This window comes from Moschus berezovskii, chromosome 11 (genome assembly GCF_049115385.1).
Source record: "Moschus berezovskii isolate FMDL1 chromosome 11, NW_MosBer_1.0, whole genome shotgun sequence".
NCBI lineage: Eukaryota > Metazoa > Chordata > Mammalia > Artiodactyla > Moschidae > Moschus > Moschus berezovskii.
In genome coordinates, this window is record NC_142470.1 from 95,035,572 (window position 1) to 95,056,784 (window position 21,213).

Here is a 21,213-nt window from a genome sequence, read left to right on the forward strand (position 1 = left end):
GTAAGTCCTCTACATTGGTGTTTCCCCCCAGGTGATTCTAATGTACAGCCAGGGTTGCAACTACTGTATAGAGACCAAAGGTGAAGATAAAGAGGATTTACCTAAAGAGGTCTTGAGATAACACCCTCCGACCCCAACACACATAAGGTCTTGCTGCCATTGTTAGAATAAGCAACAGTTCCAAGAATCCTTCAGTTTCCAGGAAATCCTCAAAATTTGTCCTTGCAAAGCATTGTCACTTTAATCTTAATTTGAAGTCAGTTGCTAAGGCCCCACCAGAGGCAAATCTCCAGTAGGATTTGCTGGGTTTTAAGGTCATGTATCGGAGAAGGCAATGGCAAGCCACTCCAGTACTATTGCCTAGAAAATCCCATGGATGGAGGAGCCTGGTAGGCTGCAGTCCGTGGGGTTGCTAAGGGTCGGACACGACTGAGCGACTTCACTTTCACTTTTCACTTTCCACTTTCACACATTGGAGAAGGAAATGGCAACCCACTCCAGTGTTCTTGCCTGGAGAATCCCAGGGACAGGGGAGCCTGGTGGGCTTCCGTCTATGGGGTCACACAGAGTCGGACACGACTGAAGCGACTTAGCAGCAGCAGCAGCAAGGTCATGTATGGATGTGAGAGTTGGACTGTGAAGAAAGCTGATCGCCGAAGAATCAATGCTTTTGAACTGTGGTGTTGGAGAAGACTCTTGAGAGTCCCTTATACTGCAAGGAGATCCAACCAGTCCATTCTAAAGGAGATCAGTCCTGGGTGTTCATTGGAGGGACTGATGCTAAAGCTGAAACTGCAATACTTTGGCCACCTCATGCGACGAGTTGACTCACTGGAAAAGACTCTGATGCTGGGAAAGGTTGGGGGCGGAAGGAGAAGGGGACGGCAGAGAATGAGATGGCTGGATGGCATCACCGACTCTGTGGACATGAGTTTGAGTGAACTCCGGGAGTTGGTGATGGACAGGGAGGCCTGGCGTGCTGTGATTCATGGGGTCGCGGAGAGTCGGACACGACTGAGCGACTGAACTGAACTGAACTGAAGGTTCTCTGAAGGAGTGCTAACTTCTTCTAGCCACTGGGATTGGAAGGCAAGTGGGCTACCAAAGGAGGCTTCCCTGGAAAGGGGGAGAGGTGCTTCTGGGTGGAGAATTGCATTTTTGTTGCTCCCTGCTCCCTGTCACTGAGGTCTTAAGAGACCCTCCGTTGTCCATCATAGACTTTTCCAGGGGCAACACTAAAAAGTCAGGCACAGAGGAGAGACAGCTGTTAAAAGTGGGCAGTGTGGTCAGATAAGCGTAGAGTTGACCCTGGGGTCTCAGTCACCCTCTGATAGGCCTGGGGTCTGTTTCCCCTGTGAAAGGGTGAGAATATGGTTGAATCAGTAACATGCAACACTGTTCCAAGCATCATCCGTTGCTTGGCTACCTGACCAGAGTCATGAGACTGATCTACAGTGTACCTGTTTCACGGCAGGTGGAAGCAGAAGGGAACATAGAACCTTACTGGAGGGCCGTTTGGAAACATCTATCAACGGCTTTAAAATGTTCATTTCCTTTCACCTAGTAATTCCACTTCTGGGAATCCATCCTAAGAAAACAACCAGAGAGGAGCCTTTTTGTTTTCTGCATCACAAGTGAAATGGCAGCGCATCCATTATGATGCTGGGCTATGGTCGCGTCATAATTCACGTTTAGTATGTGGACTGACAACGGAAGCTAGTTCATTGTATAAGGCTGAATGAAAAGAGGCAGGAACACGTGTAGGATATGCAGACACGTAGCGAAATAGATCAAGATTTCTGTGGGTAATGGGGTGATTCTTCATATCTTTATTGCCCTTCTGTTTTGTTTTGTTACAATCAGCACTTATTAATTTTGTAATCAGAAGCAAAAGCTACTCGTCTTTCCGTGTGGGGTGTTGAGATGCCGAGTCTCCAGGACGCGTGGGCAGTGGCGGGGGTGGGGTAACCGACTGGTCGGTGAGCCGGCCAGGGAGGCGCGCAGGTCCAGCCCCTCCACCACGACGCTAATCCGGGAGCGCCCGCCGGCCTCCGCCCGTAGCGCGAGCTGGCACTCCGGCAGGTGGGCGGCGGCACCCATCAGGTGGCGGTACCTCTCCGGGGACGTATACCTGCAGCTGGCGAAGAAGGGCTCAACCACCCGCAAAGAGTCGGCGGTCCGGCGGCGCAGGTGGGCGCGGGCGTGGTGTGTGGGCTTCGGAGCGGGGAGGGCCGGGCTCAGGCTGGGCCGGGCTGACCTCCCAAGAGGTGCCCGGGGACCCCCGAAGACTGTCACTTCCCCACCGCCCTGCCGCCGGCGCGCCCTGGGCCGGCATCCAGGCTCACGCCCACCTTCCTCCCCGCGCTGGCTCCAGTTCCATGAGTATAGCCGAGGAGTGGGAACAGAGGGCAATCGGAGGAAGCTACTACGAGCTGTTCGCGGCCTCATTGGGCAACCTGGAATGGTTGCGGTTCTGTCTAAATCGGCATCGTGGTGAAATCCTGGCCGATGACAAGGTAAGGCCTTGGACTGCAGGGGTAGGAACCGAAGTCTTCTCCACCCTACAAAGAGCTCCGCACACAGTGGTTACCTGGCGAGGAGTGACAGTGGAGCTTCTGGGTAGACAGTTCTAATTCACCTTCCTACCATCTGGAGGGCAATTTTGAGGGAGCGAGTTAAGGGAGTGGGAAAGGGGACCGTGGGATTCCCGGGGACACAGAGAAGAGGTGAAGGTAATCCTAAGAAACCTCTCTAGGTTAGGTTGTGGGACCCGGGGCCCAGTCCTGCTAAATCACTTCCTGTCTCCTCTGGCCCTCGCAGGGTTTCACTGCCATCCACTTTGCAGCCCAGAGCGGCAAGCTTGCATGCCTGCAGGTCTTGGTGGAGGAGTACAAGTTTCCCGTAAACCTGCCCACCAACAGTGGCCAGACACCTCTGCACCTTGTCATCCATGGTGACAACAAGACCATGGCCCTCCCCTGCATTCATTATCTGATTAAGCAAGGGGCGGCCCTCAACACGTGAGTCCAGCCTGTGTGGGGAGAGGGGCTGGCAGGCTGGGCAGATAAGAACCCCACTTCCAGGCAGGAAGATTCAAGGAGGAGAGGGAGAGGAGCTGTGGGGTGCCAGGAACTCATTCCCACAAGAAGCAGTCACATGGTGGTGGCTGAGAGGCTCTGAAAGAGGGCAGACCTACTTCATGTCCCAGTTTTGCTACCTGCCCGCAGACAGAAAAACCTCAGGCAAGTCACTCAATCCTAAATCTGAGTGCTCTGGTTCCCAAACCTGTCTGTACACTGGAATCACCTGGGGTGCTTCAAAAATACCAATGCCTGTGTTTCAGTCCAAAGCAGCCTGTCATTTAATTGGCCTGGGATGTGGTGTGGGCTTTGAAGGTGCAAAAGAGCCCCAGCTGTTTCTCATTTGCAGCAGAGTTTAGGAACTACTGCCTCAGTGTCTGAAACTGGAATCTGGGTGGGTGACAGTGCCCATCACATGAGACTACTGTGATAATTGAGAAAGTGAATGGATGGCTCATAGCAGGCTGCATTCATTCCAAATATTTACCCAGCATCTAATGTGCTGAGCACGGGCCAGAATTGAGGAATACGGTGACTGTAACAGCCATGGTCCCTGCCCTCCTAAAGCTGACATACTAATGTAGGAGTGGCCAGTCAACTAGCAAACACATGAACAAAATGACAGAGTGTGGTAAGCAGTTGTGAAGGGTAATGGCGCTGTGAGTAAAGGGGACACGGAGACCTATCTGGGAACGGGCAGTTACCTCTAAGGAGAGAACCGAGAGGAGCCGGCCAGGTGAAGAGCCAGGGAGAATTATTCCAGGCAGAGGTGCAAAGGCCATGTTGGGAGAGAATGGGGCAAGGTCAGAAGATGAAGCTGGGGAGGAAGAGGGCCCTGGTCATGCAGGCCTTGTGGGCCACGGCCAGGCGTGGGGAAGCGGGGGAGGCCTGGGTGGTTGAAGAGATGCGGTTCATGGCCTCTGCTTTCCAGCCCACCCAGCTCTCCTTTTGGAGGTCCTCATGGTCACGTACTCCATCATCAGACTTTTGCTGTTCATTTAGTCCAAACCCTCCCTCAACAGTTGAAACCGAGGTACAGAGAGAAGGGGCATGCCAGGGTCACTAGTGGACTGGTGGCACAGCAGGCCTAGGAGCTGGTTTGCCCCCCTATCTGATGCCCTTCATTCTTCCTTTCTCCCCCCTTCTCCCTGGCGGGGCCCTCCAGGCAGACATGCAATGGCTCCACACCTCTGCATCTGGCCGCCCGCGAGGGCCTGCTGAGCTGTGTCAGAGTCCTGGTGCAGAAAGGTGCCAATGTCCATGCACAAGATGCCACAGGCTGCAAGCCCATTGACTACTGCAAAATATGGAATCACCGAGTCTGTGCCCGGTGAGGGTGTGAGAACTACCCCCATCTGCCACCCTTCCCCAGGGCCCTCACCCACGGATGAGTCTGCGGAGGGGAACCCCTCTCCAAGATGCTATTCCTGGGGCTCTCCACAGGGCCTCACCCCTAGGGTTTAGCATTACCTCGAGGTCCTAGCCCTTCAGCAGAAAGGTGATGATCACTTTCCTCTCTCACCACCAGGGAAATAGTTAGCCAGACGGGGGATGGTCCATCTTGCTCACCTCATCTCTGGCAGCTCCCCCTACCCTCACCCAGACCCTCAGCAGCAGCCAGTCTTCCCAGCCCAGGGTGAAGCTGAAGGAATGACACACCCCTGCCTTGGCACCAGGTTCTTGAAAGATGCCATGTGGAAACGGGACAAGAAGGACTTTGCCCATGAGATGAGGAACCTGAAGAGGCTCAAGGACCAGCTGGCCCTCATGGAGGCGGCCTACCTGACTGAGAATCAAGTGAGGGGCAGGGCGGGCAGGGGCGCTGGCATCAGCTGTGACCCAGGCGTGCGCGCATGACTCCCATGTGTGCTTAGTTACAAGAGTGGCTAGAAGGGGTCCCATCCAGAAAGAGCCTCCCCACTCCTGAGGAGGGAGCTCCAGGAGGGTGCCGGAGGGATAATGCTGAAGAGTCTATATAGGTGGGCGGCAGTTGGCTATATGAAAAATCAGGGAAGCGCTGACCTGGTAGAAGGAACAGACAGCCCTGTGGAGAGGCATGGGGGCCCATGAGAGCATGGTGTACCTCAAGAAGTGCAAAATCAGAACAGACAAGGAATCAGATGTGAGCTGGAGGCTGACAAGCTAGAGACCTGGCAGGGGTCCAGGTCAATGTCAGACCTTGACTGGGGCAGAAAAGGAGAGGAAAGGATTTTAATGCTAGGTATAGCTACATAGAATGCAAGAACCAGGAAACTCCAAAAGAAGATGCTGGGACTCCTAAGTGGATCCAGGGGTGGGGAGGGCTTTGGGCCTGGCAAAATCTGATATTTCAGCTCTGATCCAGCTGCATTCCTCTCATTTTCCCTGTCATGCCCTCTGTTGGGTCACCCAGCTCTCAGTCACGTGTGTACCCAGAGGAGGCAAAGCCCATCTGTTCCTGTGTCTCTAAGCTTTCCCCTTATCTCTTATTGGCCTCAGCTGGATCAGCTGTGCATTCTTGTTCCAATCCCTAGAACTCAAGGAAAGCCATGTGCTGAAGTCTGGGGCAGGGCTGATGGAATTATGATGATTGGCTTAGCCTAATCGGGCGGGGGAGGGGGGGAGGTCTACCTCTGGAGCTAGGTCAGTCTCCAAACCACCTGACTGCTTGGCAAGTCTGGGAACTGAGACACTGAGGCGGGGAGGAAGGAAGGGGGTGGTTCTGTGACAAGCTGCAGGTTCAGCTCTAGTGGAAGGAAGCACAGGGTGCATCGCCATCCAGCCTGGAGCACCAGCCAGCTGTCTCTCTCCCTACCCTGACTGCTCAAGGCCTCCACTTCCAAGCAGCCTGCTCAGATTCGCTCCATCCAGTTGCTGGCCTTCCAGACTGTTCTGTTCTCTCCTTCCAGGGTCAAGGATAAGTTTGTACCACTCATTTGCCTTTCCCCCCCATCAAACCAGAAACTTTTAAGGCAGGCAGGGAACTCCTTTATGGGGATGCAGGAGTCTCAAGCTTTTCCATAGGGCAGGGATTGGGTCTCCCCACTCAACCTAGAGACCTCACCTAGGGCAGAGGCTGAGTCTCCATCTGATTGGAGGTCTCCCCTGTGGGAAAGGCGCTGTCACATGAGCCAGGGGCCCCTCCAGGCACTATTTTCCTCATCAGAACAAGGGCTCCCACAAGGCAGGGGTTTCTCCCATCAGACTCTGGGCTCACAAAAGGCAGGAAGGTATCTGCTCAGTTAGACCTGAGGTTTCCAGGGCTACAGCCACAGGGCCTGCTTTCATAGAAAACACAGGGGGAGCAGCTGTCCAGAAGTATCTTGTGCCTTCTAATGTTGCAGAAAGAGCACCAAATTCTGAGAGAAGCTGACTTCAAGAAGTGGCTCCATCGCAAGTTGCTACTCCAAGACCAGTCCCTAATACCCAGCGTTCAGCAAGAGCCCCGTGCTCCACCCCGGGCCATGGCCCTCTCCAAGATCTGCAAGGACAGGGTACTGTGGCCTCCCACGAGCTTCCACCCCTCCCCTGAGGCACGCCTGCAACAGATACAGCAGCCCAATCTGCCCTTGGTGATGCCTGCACCCACCTACAAGCCGCCCACGATCAGGCGGCCCAAGGTGTGGAATCTTAGCAGCAACCCAGCCAGGTCCCCCACCGCCCAGATCAGCTACCCACAGGGAGTCCGCCTGGGCGTGCATCCCGACCCCAGGCCAGAGCACGACTTCGGCTGCTTCATCGAGGTGAGGTCCGATGGGCGCGGTGGCGCGCACCTGCGCACGGTGGCCGGCCACCAGGTGGAGCCTGTGCCCCGGCTGCCTTTCGAAGTGGTAATCCGCGAGCTGTACCCTTCGATGCGGCCCTACAGAATGAAGGTGCCCCAGGGCTTCTGCTGTGTCTCTATGGGAGAGGTGCCCCGGAAGCGGCACTTGGGTGACAGCAGCTTCTGGACCGACACGCTGAGCATGAACCTGCGAGAGACATTTGACGAGGCCTTCCTGGCGGCTGTGCGAGCCCATCAAGGACTCCCTGCTCTGCCTTCCCCTAAACCACCCCTCCCTTAAACTTGCTTTGGTAGCCTCTCCACTGGAGACTGCTTGGTGAAGGCTGAGGTGTGGTGATTCTGTGTGGATGGGGAGGAAGGGGCAGAGCCCACAGGCTGCCCACCCTCAAGCTCAAGGATAGCAGCCTCCTCCCCCACAGACCCCAGATGCCCTTCTCTCCACAAAGGAATCTCCCCCAGGAGATCCAAGTTAGGGCAGTATCCCAAGGCTCAGAGTGGGGATTCCTCTGTTCTGGGCACTGGCATTGGAAAAGTGACACCTTGGCATCCCCGTCTCCCCCTCCCACCCCAAACAGCTCACCAGGGGTGAGGATTCCAGGATGAGGGACCACTTCGAAATTCTGCCTCTTGTTCATGTTAAGTCCTTCCTGCTGCAGGTTCTAAGCCTCATTCTGCATTTCCAGATCCAGAACAGGGAAGAGGAAGGCTAGTGTGTCACCCTGCCATTGGCTTTCCTGCCACTCTGGTCATCCTTCATCCCAGTTGCCACTGGGGTCTCTGCAGTTCAGAGAAGCACAGGCAGTCTCTATACAGAGGATGCAGGGAGGACCTGTGGCTTCAGGTGGAGACTGAAAGCACTTGTACTTCCTCCAGGAAGCTCACCTGGATCCCCTGCTAGCCCCTGTACACGTCACTGCAAATCATTCATTAAACAAACATTTATTGAGTACTTTCTATGTGCCAGGTGCCAAACTAGGCGCTGTTGATACAAAAACTGGACAGTCCCTGCCCTCAAGGAGCTTACAGTCTAGTGGGGAGACAGACCAGTCAGCAGGCAAGTGAGACCAGAGTGACCTGTTTGGTGTGCTGGAGGGAGACGGGACATTCAGAGCTCCTTGGAGGAAGTGAAGTGAAGTTGAGAACTGAAGAGAAGGTACCCAGGTGAATAGAATGAAGGAGAAAAATGGGGCATTTCTGGATACAGGAGGCTGAAATTCAGAGTGCAAAGTGGCCAGTGACGAGGCCAGAGAGGCAAACAGGAACCAAGACACCACGAGTCTCACGAGCCATGCTAAGGGTTCTGGACTTTATCCTGAGGGCAGTGGAGAGTCATGGAAGGTTGTAAGCCAGAGAGTGACTGGACCAACTATGCATTAGAGAGACAACTCCAGCTGTGGGATAGAGAAGCCAAAGGAGGCTGTCACAATAATCCAGGTGAAAGCTGATGACAGTGGGAGTGGCTCAAATAAAGAGATGTTAAGAAGGTACACTTGACAGTTGTTAGAGATTGGATGTCCGGGCAGAAAGAGAAACCAGTGTCTGGTTGGGCTCCTGAGTGATCTTCGGGCCAAAGCAGGTACCCAAAAAAGGCAGGTTTGCAGAGGACGGCAAGAAGTGCTATCTGGGCCACAAGATTTGTCCGCATGCCCAAAGGCAGCAGAACAGTGGTTCAGAGGACCAAAGGGGATGCTGGGGTTGGAGGTCAGCTCTCAATTCCTTGAAGCCATCAGCAGGGACAGGCTCCTCCAGGGAACCCGTGACGGAACCCCGTGCACAGGGTGAGGGGAGAGCCTACACTGGCCTGGAAGGGAGCAGAGAGGCAGAATGGCCACAAGAGGGCTTAAGAAGCTGGCAGGGGTGAAACCTGCCCAACGCTGCAGAGATGCAGAAAGAGATGTGACAAGCGGCCGCTGGACTTAGCACAAGGCCGCTGGCAACCCCTGGAACATGAGCAGTGGAGTGAATGGAGGGGCAACGCTGCCACTGGGGTGAGAAAGAAACAGACCGCAAGAGACAGCACGGCCAGCTGCTGGCCAGCAGTCAGGAGGACACTGGCCTCCAGCGTCCCTGACCTTGTCCTGCCTTGTCTGCGTAGGACAGAAGGGCCTGGCAGCCTCAGTGCCACTGAGAGGAGGCCGCTCCTCCCCAGGAAAGGGGAGGCTGACTGTTTCTAAGAGAAAGGGATTACTAAAGCCAAGGAAATGAAGGGCTATGGTGGGACTGGAGGCAGGAGGTAGAAATAAGGCTTTCAAGCACAGAGGTCTTCCCAGTGGCTGAAAGGTACCATATGTGTGCTGTCCACCTCTGCACCTGCCTGCTGTGCTGTGAGGTATAGGACACGCCGGTAATGGCTCCCGTGGGGACTTCATTCCCATGCATACTGCTGACTACTTGGAAGGCACTATAGTTGGAGTGCAAGGTCGACAAATGCTGCCCTATGCCCAGGGCCTGGCCTGTCTTCTGAGAAGACAGTCACCTCCTAGGAGCCATGCCCACTCAGGAGAGAGGGCCGGCCCTGTGTGCCCTCAGAGTAACAAACAGCTGCCACCACCTGTTTCTTACAAAACAGGCTGTAGTCCAGGCTGCCTGAAAGCCAATTTTTATTGTTTCTCCTCAAGCCCGAGATAGAAATCAGCCAGAAACCACTCCTCTTCCCTAGGACAAGACTTACAAATAGGATATTATACATGTTCTCCTAAAAAATCGAACCCAGTCCCACACTATCCCCTCTCTGCCCCCAGCCTGGCAGCCACAGAGCCCCAGGGAGAGGAGACACGGAAGAGAGAGGGGATTAAGAAAGGTTGCCTCCACTTCCACTCCCCATCCCCCCACCAGGTTCGGCTGTTCATCTCTGTCCCCTTCCCACTAAGGGCCACAAGGACGGTCCCTTCGGAAGGGCAAGACCCCAACGTGGAAAGAGAGCCCTGGTGCAGCAAAGCCAGTCCAGGCGGAAGGTCTGCAGGAAGAAAGGAAGATGAACTTTCAGGGTATTAAGGCAAACAGTGCCACCTAGAATCTTTATTCAAATGGGAATCAGCACTTGGACAGAAATCACAGTTCAACAGCAAAAACTCTCTTGCAAGTGCTAAGTCACAGCCCCTCCCATGGCCATCTGCCCAACGGCAGTTATCACTGTCTGCTCTTCAGCTTCATGGCCCTGGCCCTACCTGCCCGGGCTGAGCCAGAACTCCTGACTGATCACAGGAGAAAGCAGGAGGGCCACAGGGGCTTGGCTTCTGTGCACCCGGGGGGCTGGTGGCCTCCTGGCTAAGCAGGCCCTGACTCCTCCCTGGTAGCCTCTGAGGTCTCAGCCTCCAGCAGTATCAGATCTGACCTGAGCTGAGCATCCTGAGGAGGGTGGGGATGAGGGTTTCCAGGGGAGTGGAGGGAAGGAGGGCCAGGGCTGGGGGAAGGTGCCTTCCAACTCCCGGCCCCCACCCAGTGCAGAGGCCCAGGGGCCTGACTCTCCGGCTCCTGCGCCAGCATCCCCTCCCCAGGGGTTCAGTATATCTTCTGCCGACTGGGTAGAATGGCCTCTTTGATGAATGAGAAGACAACCAGGATCCCTAAGCGTTTGCCCCGCTTGCCTTTGGTGAAGTAATTGGAGACCACGTCATCTGTGGAGACACAGGCAGGGAGATGAGTGTGTGTGTGTGTGCGCATGCGTGCATGTGCGTGCGTGTGTGTGTGTGTGTACAGTGCTGCCCACCCAGAATTCAAGTGTGTCTATCACAGGGTGGGCTCTGGCTCCCTCTGCAGTTCAGGCCTTGCTGGTGTCCTCCCACCATGACCCCTTCCCACCCTCTTCTCACCTCCTGGCTGCATGGTGGAGGGCAGGACGTTCTCCCCAGCCGAGAGCGACACGAAGAACGCAAACGGGATTATCCACAGACAGAAAGTGAAATAGGCCAGGACCTGGCAACAAAGACACTGAGAAGATGGTGCTCCTGGAGGTGCCAAGGCTGGTCCAGGAGCGGCCACTGTTTATCTCAGAAAGGTGGTCAAGTGCACGCTGACGATCCCACATGGGATCTCTGAAGGGGACCAGGGCCCAGGAAGCAGAGACAGGACAGTCCCAGACATGGAGAAGATTCAGTGGGGAAAGGTGGAGACTGAAGATGACCACAATTCAGGCCAAAATCCCTGAATCCTGGTCACCAGAACAAGCAACTCCTCTGAGCCGAAGGATGTAGATGGAAGGCAAAACCACGACTGACCCATATCTCCTGGAGAAGTGACCTTGTTCTTCTCCAGGGTTCAAACTAGAGCAGCAGGGTTCAAGGCTGTGGCCCAGCCCTGCCCTGTGAGGTGTGCATCAGACCAGGTCACCCCACGCCCCTTCCTGACCTTAGGATGTCAGGCTGGGAGGCCCAAAGGACTCACTGGGAGACAGCAGTGGCCTTCTTCCTCAGCCAAGGGTCCCTGCTCCTCACACTCAGAGCTTTCTAAAATCATCTATGTTATTTGTTTAATGTATTATCCCTGAATAGTCTCAGTTTCAAATCACAGGCAAATTCACAAAGAAATCACACAGATCCCCTTTACCCCTGCTGTCTCTGTTAGCAGTCTGAGGACATACAAAGACTCCTTACCTCTGAGAAAGGATAGTATTCCTCTGCAAAAAACTGAAATGCTAGGTAATGATTCACCACCACTAGCCCTGTTGAGGGAATGAAGAGTCAGTCAGTCTCAGGGATGACATAAAATAAGACTTTTAGCCTTCACAAGGCCCCGGAGGTCGGAAGCCAAGTCTTGGTCCAGACTTTACACACGACCCAGAGTGCAGCTTGGGCCAAGCACACTACTCTCCAGCACTCGGTTCCCATCTGATAAAATGAAAGAATGAGCTCCCATCTGCCCACTGCGGAGTGCACAAATGAGTTAAATTAGAAGTAGACAAAAAAATTCCTTGCATGTTATAAAAATGAGACGGCAGTGCTACACAGCCCACAGCACCGTGCCAAATGACTTGGTCTAGAGCGGCCTGAAGAGAGGTCTGCATGGGCGACGGTAGAGGAGGAAGTCACAGCCCAGCACTCGCTCCTGCGTCCCCTCCAGACAGGAGGCGGCTCCACAGAGGCTCTCACCCCTCAGGAATTAAGGGCACCATCTGCTGGATGCTTTGCGGTGCAGTCTCAGGGTTCCTCAAAGTTCCGGGGACGGGGGTCTCTCCTTATCCTGCCCCAGGGTAAGGCTGGCCGATCTGAACTGGTATGTTCTGCATCCCTACACACCACCTTCGTGTGCAGTCAAATTCAGACAGAGATCCTGGGGACCCGCTGCTCAGACACAGGCATTCCTGTTGCGGTGAAGTGAAGGGTAGACATCCCCTCAAACCCAGCACCCCTCACATACACCTCACCGGCAACAGCACAGGCCCCTCCCTTCTCCTCTCTTGCCACTCCCCTTCGACAGCAGGGACAACAGCTCAGCCATGCCTAGCCATGCTCTAGGGCAAGGGCTTGCTGGAAGACGGGATGGTGCCCCACGCCCACAGACCTTCAGAAAAACTCTCCCAGGCATCCAGAGGGCAAGTTGAGGGAGTGACAAAGGGAAGCCAAGGGAGCATGCTACTGTAGGTGGGGGTTGGGGGGAGTGGAGAGCACCCTCCCACCTAGGAAGATGCAAGAGGGGTGCAGTGTCCAAGGAAGGACACCTCACACCAGCCCCCACAGAACAAAGCTTTCACTGGACTCACACCAAGGCACTCAGTCCTGGCTTGAACACCGTGCCCTCCTGTGAATGACAGTTTCTTTCCCGTTCTCACACAGAAATAGAAAAGTAGCTCTAAGGAACCCCAATTCCATCCGACATCTTGACAAAAGGCTATGGTGACCAGTAACAACTGAAGGGAGAAAAGGCAATCCTGGTAACCAGATTCTGTCTAGAACCTTTTCCAGAAATAACTAGAGCATCTATGTGCCGAATGACTTTCCCAAGTATCACTGAACAGATGGAGACGCTAAGGTCAAAAAGGGAACTGACTCCATGGGGTCAGAAACTGGTGGCAGAACAAAGGCAGGAAGGCCAGGATCCTCCAAACACGTTTGTCAACCCCAAGGCAGCTGTCTGCAGGGAGACCCGCAGCCCCATGAAGCTCACCTTAATCATGACTTATGGCCAGACGACTGGATGGGGCGCTGCCTGCAGGCCAGGGAAAGGCTTTGGGCTTTTCCTGGCCAAGTGGTTTCTTAAAGGCTGTAACTACTCAGCCGACCCACTTCTTCTCCCTTCTTGAATCTTTCAAACCCCACCTGCCCCAGGAAAGCCATCCCTCTCTGAGCCTCCCAGCCCTCCCAGAGCCAGTATGGGCTCTCGGTTCCTCACATGTGAGCGCCCCAACCTCCAACCGGCCTGGCCTCCTGGAGGACCTCAGTGGTTCGCCTCCCCCTTCGGTGCCATAGACGGAGCTGGGCACATCCCACCACCTCAGCCGTCCCTCCCATTCTGTCCCCTCTCACCACACGACAGGATGAAGTTAGGCGAGGTCAGCATGATGAAGGGGAAGGTCTGGAGGAGGCCAAAGTAGACAAGGTTGGTGAAGAGGCCCACGCCAATCATGTAGGTGGGGAAGCGCTCAAAAACGTAGAGGCCGATCAACACAGCTGTGGAGAACTGAAACAGAGGCACACAGTGCGGGGAGCTCCTTCGAGGCGGCCTTCCTGGACTCGCTAACCCCTAGCCTACTCAGGGCAACACTGTTTTCATGCTTCAGTCTTTCCCTGTTTCACAGCCACAGTTCTGACCTTCCCAACTAGCCTCTTGGCTCCCAACGGGCAGCACTTTTTAATCCCAAAGTTTGTTTGACAGCACCCCACAGTAAGGAAAACAGCTTACACTGTGACCCCAACAGAGATACATATATATGATCAAAGTTCAGATTTCAATTCTAGTCTTTTCCATCCCCTTTTTAATGCTGATAATGACCTATTGAATTGATTGCACAACCCAATAATGAATCACACCTGCAGTTTGAAAACCACAGTTCTGAAGGACTTATAGTTGTCAGTACATAACAAATGACAGGCAGTTAGCTGAATGAAGGACTGACTCCTGTACCAACACCTATGAGCTGGGTCCCTAAGAGCTATGGTCTTGTCTCCACCATTGACTCCCTATCCCAGGTCATGCCAGAGAGAAAGCTGCTGCTGACAGCAGGTGATTTGAGAGGCAGTGGACTTCTTCTGTTCAAATATGCCTCCAGCCCCTTCCCAGCCTCTCCTGCAGCTGCAGAAACCACCAGCAGTCTCTCCTGTGGCTTTGACACTGATGGCAAGGATTGTATCTTCAGAAGAGAAGCCTTCCATGAGCCCTGAGCAGGGCAGGGCCTGTGCCAGGGATGGTGTTTCCCTCTTAGAACAAGTCACTTGGTCCAACAAGTACTCAAAACTGTCCTTAAAGTTCCTCTCAGTTCTAAATGCTGTGAACAGAGCAAGGGCTAAGACCGCTGAAGATAATCAACCAAAGGCAAAGCCATGGTCCTGTCAACACACAGCAGGCACTTGGCTCTCACCTTAAGGAACCGAGAACAAGGCCTGCAGTGAAGCGATGCCGCTGGGGAAGGAAGCTCCGGAGGACCTACGCCCAAGAGAGCAGACCCAGGGGACCAGGTACAGGGCAGGGAGGTGGGCGATGGTACCCTCAGGAAACAGCAAGGTCAGAGGTCTCATCACCCAGGCCAAACTTTCCCCACTTCCTCCTTTTGAGGCAGGTCAAGAGTGAGGGGGATCCTGGGGAAAGCTATCACTTACCCAGATCATGTATTTGATGATCCTGCTGGTTGCAACTGTGTATTCTTCGATCAACTCGGCCAGGTAATAAAGTCCGGCGGCTGGAGCGGGGAGGAGAGCAAGGCAAGCAGCGAGAACATTAGCCAGGGTCACTCCCGCCATCCTGATCAGCCCTCTATCTGCAGCTGGGTCCCACCCAACCCTTCACGGGTCCATGAGGTAAGGATCAAACCAAACCACCCGTGTGTAACCCTCCCAAGTCACAAGTAAAACTTTGTCAAGGCAACTAAGGAGAGATTTCATAAAAGTGAATGGAAACCTGTATTTGATGCGTCGGCACAAACCTAACCTCTGGCCCATAAAAGGGAATTTCTTTCACTCATCCAATAAATATGCCAGGTGCTGGGCTGAGAGCTGAGCACACTACATGACAGACAAGATCCCTTCCCTGACCCAACTTTGAGTGGTGGGGAGGCGGGGCGGGGGCGGTTGAGTAGTAATGGAGTCAGACGATCCCAGTGTGACAGGTGCTACTTTAGGGCAAGCACAAGGCGCAGCTGGACCATCAAACCTCATAAGGAGGGCTTCCCGGAGGAGGTGAGGTCTCAGCTGGGATCAACAGTAGGAACTAGCCAGGAGGGGAAAGCGTGTCAGAGAGAGCAGGAAGCACGAAGGGCCGGAGGCGAAAGGGCGGCGGTAGGGGTCGGGAAAAGTTCGGCGCGGCCGGCTCTGCGAGGCCGGGCTCGACAGCGGCTGGCGGTGCGCGGGCAAGGGGCACCTGAGGCAGCCTGTCCCGGGCACCGCTGGGGTGGACTTTGTGACTCCTGGAAGCACCCGCGGTCAGCGAGGCTGCCGGGGCCAGGAGGAGAAGCAGGCCCGGGCGGGACAGGAGGGGCTGCGAAGGCGGGAAGGCCGGGCGGGGGCCTCGCCGGTCGCGCCGGCGCCCTCGTGACGCGACCCCCGGCGGGCTCCGACGCCGGAGCGGGAGCCGCGCGGGGCCGGGCCGCGCACTCTCACCGACGGCCAGCGTGATGAAGGCCACCTGGATGAAGAGCGACAGCCAGCTCAGCACGTACATGAACCACATGGCGGCCCCGCCCGCCCCCCGACCAGGACGGGCCTGCGCGCTCCGGTCCGGGCGACAAGTAGCCGCCGCCACCGTCGCCGCGTCCCCGCCCCGCGGACGGTCGTGCGCCGCCGCCGAGAGCAGCCGAGCCCGAGAGCCGCCCTCGGCCGGGACAAGACTAGCGCCGCCTGCCGGCGAGGAGGGCCAACCGCTGCTGCCCCCAGCGGCGCGCGCCCGCGGGACCGCAAGGGCTCCCCGGGCTGCACCCAGAAGACGACCCGCAATGCAACCCGGGGAGGCAGGACAGCCGGTCCTGAGGGGCCGGAACGCGGAGCTTGAAAGGTAACCTCCGACCCCTCCCTGTGCACTCCTGCGTCAGCCTGGAGCGTGATCCCGGGCCTCCCAACCCCTCCCCAGTAGCCTCGGACCAGAAGCCTCCAGGCAGGTTGCCCAGGGCTTTCTTTTGCTCCTGCAGGTAAAGGGAACAAAATTCTCGAGTGCCAGGCAGTGTGGTAAGGCTAGGCTGTAGGTTCAGGATGGAAATTAATCCGATCCCAGGAAAGTTACTTGCCTCAGGTTGTACCTCTACAGGAGGCACAGGTAGAAACTGGGGCTTCTTTGATTAGCCATCCTGAAGCCTAACTCTCCCTCTCTGTTGACTTCATCCATTAGTGAATGCATTTACTCCACCTCTGGAAGGGCTGAGGGGCCACAAGGAGCAGGGCAGCCCATCAAGAAGTCCCCCATCTGCTGGCGGAGACAGGCATGCAAAGATAAGGCATGTATAAGGGGCCTCTGGTATGTTTATCTCAGAATATTTTTCATGCATAGAAATAAATACATATGCCTCAAAAAATTAAACAGAATTACCATGTTATCAAGAAATTCCACTCCAGGGTATATACCCAAAAGTACTGAAAGTACTCTTGAGAGTACTTTGGACTACAAGGAGATCAAACCAGTCCATCCTAAAGGAAACCAGTCCTGAATATTCACTGGAAGGACTGATGCTGAAGCTGAAGCTCCAATACTTTGGCCACCTGATGGGAAGAGCCGACTCATTGGAAAAAGACTCTGATGCTGGGAAAGATTGAAGGCAGGAGGAGAAGGGGACAACAGAGGATGAGATGGTTGGATGGCATCACCGACTTGATGGACATGAGTTTGAGTATGCTCCAGGAGTTGGTGATAAACAGGAAATCCTGGCATGCTGCAGTCCATGGGGTCACAAAGAGTTGGACACTGAGTGACTGAACTGAACTGATTCAAAGTAGAGATCCAAAGGAATATTTGCACACTCATGTTCATAATAACATTATTCACTGTAGTCAAAAGATGGAAAGAAAACAAATCAACAGGTGAATGGATCAACAAAATGGTACATGCATGCAATGGAGTATTACTCAGCCCTAAAAAACAGAGAATTCTGACACATACTACAATATGCGTGAATCTTGAGGACATTATGCTAAGTGAAATAAGCCAGCCACAAAAGGACAAATATTGTACAATTCCACTTACCTGAGGTATCTAAAGTAATCAAATTCATAGAGACAGAAAGTAGAATGGTAGTTGGTTGGAGGGGGAAGGGACAGTGGGTGGTAGGGAGTTCCTGTTTGATGGTACAGAACTTCTGTTTGGGAAGATGAAAAAGTTCTGGAAATGACCGGTAGCGATGCTTGCATGCTGCTAAGTCGCTCAGTCGTGTCCAACTCTTAGCGACCCCATGGACTGCAGCCCAGCAGGCTCCTCCATCCATGGGATTTTCCAGGCAAGAGTACTAGAGTGGGGTGCCATTGCCTTCTCCGATGCTTGCATGACATTGTGAATATACCTAATACCATTGATCTGTACGCTTAACAAGGTTCAAATGGTAAATTTTACGTATAGTTTACCATGACTAAAAAATACATAAGATTACAAAGCAAAAAAAATCACTGAAATACAGATATCAAAAATATTTTAGATAACTGTGTGATATAGTCATATATATATGACTTCCCTATGGCTCAGTGGTAAAGAATATGCCTGTAATGCAGGAGCCACAGGAGATTCAGGTTTGATCCCTGGGTTAGGAAGATCCCTGGAGAAGGGAATGGTAGCCCACTCCAGTATTCTTGCCTAGAGAATCCCATGGACAGAGGAGCCTGGTGGGTTACAGTTTATAGGATCACAAAGAGTCAGACACAACTGAAGTGACTTAGCACGCAGCACACACACACACACATATGCTTCTTTTTGAATGAATAACATAACCCGTTCTAACAGAAAGTCTAGTAACTACCTGCCTGAGACATAATAAGAAATATATATATATATATTCAGTCTCTGCCCACAGTTCTTGACACAGAACTCCTAAGTTCCTTGGAATTTCCTGAGTGATAGAAGCATCTTTTGTTCTAATGGGGGACTCTTGGTGAGCTCCTGGTTAGCTTCAGGATGGGGGCTGGTCACCAGATTGGAAGTTTGGAACTCTTTTTCTTTTTTTGACCACGCTGCTTGATTTGGTGGGATTTTAGTTCCCCAACTAAAAGGATCGAACCAGGGCCCTCTGCAGTGAGAGCTCGGACCTCCAGGGAATTCCCTAGATGCTTGGAACTTTGAATCCTATCCTCTGTCCAGCAGGAAGGGCAGAGGGGCTGGAGATTGAGTTAATAATCATGAGGAAGCCTCAATAAAAATCTCTAAAGTATAGGGTTCAGAATTGTGAACACATCCACCTGAGGGGAGGGTGGTGCACCCCAGCTTCCTGAGAATAGAAGTTCCTGGACTCAGTCCCTTCAGACCTCACCTCTTCATATGGCTGTTATCTCTGTGCTTTATAATGTCCTTTATGATATACTGAACTAAGTGTTTCTGGATTTGGTGAGCCACTGTAGGAAATTATCCAATCTGAGGTGGGGTATGTGGGACCCTTAGTTTTGCAGCCAAGTTGAACAGAAGTGGGGTACCCCAGGGACCCAAGACTGTAACTGAATCTGAACTGAAGGAAGTGCTGTGGGACCAAGGTCTTAAAGATGTGGACTCTGACAATAACGCCAGGTGGATAGTCTCAGAATTGAATGCAATTGTAGGGCACCCAGTTTGTGTCCAGAGAGTCACAAAATTGATGTGCAGAAAAAACCCACACGTTTGGTGTCAGAGTGTGGTGAGTAAAGAAACCGTTTTCCTTCACTACCACGATGACAAAGAAGGGATGAGTGTAAATATTTTCAAAGTATCTTCAACCATGTAAGATGAGAAAGTCACAGATACTGCCAGTTGTTGTGAGTGTGTTGGCTGCATTCATAACGGAAGGAAATGTTAAATTTCTGTTAGACCTTAGTGTAAATAAAGGAAGTTTTTTCCCTTCCAGGTTTCTAGAGTCCTTTAGTTTTGTCTCCCTGAATTTTATATCTGCTGACTTCTAAGGAGTCCCCACGCCCCTGGTTAAGAATTTCTGAGGGCTGTGTATAAGAAATGTGACCTTAAATGGCTGTGTGCTTATTTGCAAGGCTCTTCACTGCAGCACTGGGAGAGATCAAGAACAACCTAAATGTTCATTAATAGGAAACTGGACAAGTACGTTTTGGTACATTTTAAAGCACAGCCATAGAAACAATCGAGACTGTTCTCTATGTCCCCATATAGGAGGGTCCCCTTTTGAAAAAAGCCAAAGAATAAGGAGAAAGAATCTGCATAGATAATTCTTTATATGGGATATCTCTGGAAGAGTCCATCTGAAAATGGTCACTTTGCTTGCTTCCTAGACAGAGAGGAGCTGGGTTCAAGAGTAAGAGACGGCGTTTCCTGCATGTTTTGTATATCCTTACAGGACTGGACTATGCAAATATATGTAAATGTATCACCTATTTATGAATTAAATTTAAAATGTAAGTGTTTGCAGTATGCTGGACCTGCTGCTGCTGCTAAGTCGCTTCAGTAGTGTCCGACTCTGTGCGACCCCATAGACGGCAGCCCACCAGGCTCCCCCGTCCCTGGGATTCTCCAGGCAAGAATATTGGAGTGGGATGCCTCAAATTGTCTGTCCTTACTCAGTCTCTTTGTGAGAAAAGCATACGGTGCCTTACAAGTCAGTCAGCTAGCCTTGGATCACGTGATCTGGCCTCCTGATGGGCCCAATAGGGGAACTTCCTGGTCAAGTCTTTTCTGTTGGATACTTTGTATTTGAGACACAGAAGTATCAATAGTACAATAAAATCTCAATTGATGTTAGTTTTAATTTTCCTGAGCATTATCCTCCCAAGGAAGGAGGAAAATATAATAAAAGTATCCCCCCATCCCTCCCCAGAATTGTAGATAAGGGAAACATGAGGCTGGAAAAGGTTAAGGGCATTCAGATGACTGATCCAGGACTGTTATTCCTCAGCTGGGCATTTTTACTTCCCCACCGTCTTAAAGCCAAAACTGGCCCTGGGAACCAAGATTGAGGACTCACACTTCCTCTGGATAGCAGGAAGAAACTATGATTTCCCAACAAGGCAGGGCAGGGCTCAAGGAGGCTCTTTGGGACCTGCACTTAGGCGGGAGGTCACCAGGATGTTAAAAAAAAAAACACAACAGCGTCTCTTTAAGTAGGAATGGGAGGAAGCAGAAGGGTTCTCATGCTCAATTCAAGGAACCCAAGAGTGAAAAGATTTGTAGAGTCAAAGGTTTATCAATTTCCATATTGACAGACCTTGGTAACCATACATTTTTACCAATGTTACACATACTCCTTTAACTTTTACTGATTCACTAATTCATACGTTACTATTTGATGCCTGGGAGTATGGGAATCCATTCCCATATATCTCGTGAGGATGTCCTAGGGAAACTAGACATCAGGTGGATCTATTCTCAGAAAACCATCACTGCCTTTTGTTTCTTTTTGTAGTTTCTATAAATGCACTCTAGTGCATACACATTGTTCTTACCCTGTGCCAGACACTGGGCTAGGTGATTTGAATGTTTTAACCCATTTAACACTCACATCTGGCACGGGACATAATGCTATTGCCATCTCCATTTCGCCGATGAGAAACCGAGGGACGTTCAGTGCCTCATCTAACCTCCTGGCTAATCCTTGAGGAGCTGGTGTTTCAATCTGGAGTCTGGCTCCAGACCCACGTGGTTTTCTCCAGTCTCTTAAAGTAGCCTGCCTTTGCTGTCAGGGTGATTCTGCCTGCCTGGCCGTGGGCTGGGCCCTGCCTGTCTCCCTGCAGGCTGCCTGGTCCCCTGGCTCTGCCTCTTGTCCCTCTACCTTTATCCTTATAGGAGGTAATGAATACAAAGCGGGGTTCTGACTTTGACCACCTCTGTTCACCTCTAGTCCCCTCCAGCGTCTTCACTAACTAACCTCACACTCTCATACCCATTACATCTTCACCGTACCCAAGGCAAGGGACTGGCTTTAGTGGGTTCTGCGGTCCCAGTGGTTGTGTGGTTGGGGCCTGATCATCCCTCCGCGCTGGGAAGGGCAAGGAAACGCGGAGTGAAAAGGCTGGGGAGTACAGCTCGAGTTCCCCTGGCCTGGCTATGTTCACTGCCGCCCTCTAGTGGCAGCCAGAGGAGCTGAAGCAGACCAAAGCCAGG

At 52.8% G+C, this 21,213-nt stretch overlaps 2 protein-coding genes across 3 annotated transcripts; one reads left to right on the forward strand and one right to left on the reverse strand.

Moving 5' to 3' along the window:
• Nucleotides 1-2,378: 2,378 nt before the first annotated feature.
• ANKRD53 (ankyrin repeat domain 53) lies at nucleotides 2,379-7,123 on the forward strand. The gene is made up of 5 exons (XM_055401226.2): nucleotides 2,379-2,516; nucleotides 2,821-3,020; nucleotides 4,246-4,410; nucleotides 4,757-4,877; nucleotides 6,404-7,123. The coding sequence occupies exons 1-5, from the start codon at nucleotides 2,379-2,381 to the stop codon at nucleotides 7,121-7,123; spliced, it is 1,344 nt and encodes a 447-aa protein (XP_055257201.2).
• A 643-nt stretch (nucleotides 7,124-7,766) lies between these two features.
• TEX261 (testis expressed 261) lies at nucleotides 7,767-15,773 on the reverse strand. Of its 2 annotated transcripts, none has more exons than XM_088841564.1 (6): nucleotides 15,591-15,773; nucleotides 14,595-14,674; nucleotides 13,305-13,458; nucleotides 11,436-11,503; nucleotides 10,656-10,773; nucleotides 7,767-10,460 (listed from the first exon to the last, which is right to left on the reverse strand). In XM_088841564.1, exons 1-6 carry the CDS (start codon nucleotides 15,658-15,660, stop codon nucleotides 10,345-10,347), a joined length of 606 nt encoding a protein of 201 aa, XP_088697690.1. In that variant the 5' UTR covers nucleotides 15,661-15,773; the 3' UTR covers nucleotides 7,767-10,344. The 2 variants fall into 2 exon arrangements, with proteins under 2 accessions (XP_088697690.1, XP_055256070.1); XM_055400095.2 differs by having other exon boundaries at nucleotides 10,656-10,758; nucleotides 15,591-15,772.
• Nucleotides 15,774-21,213: the final 5,440 nt, after the last annotated feature.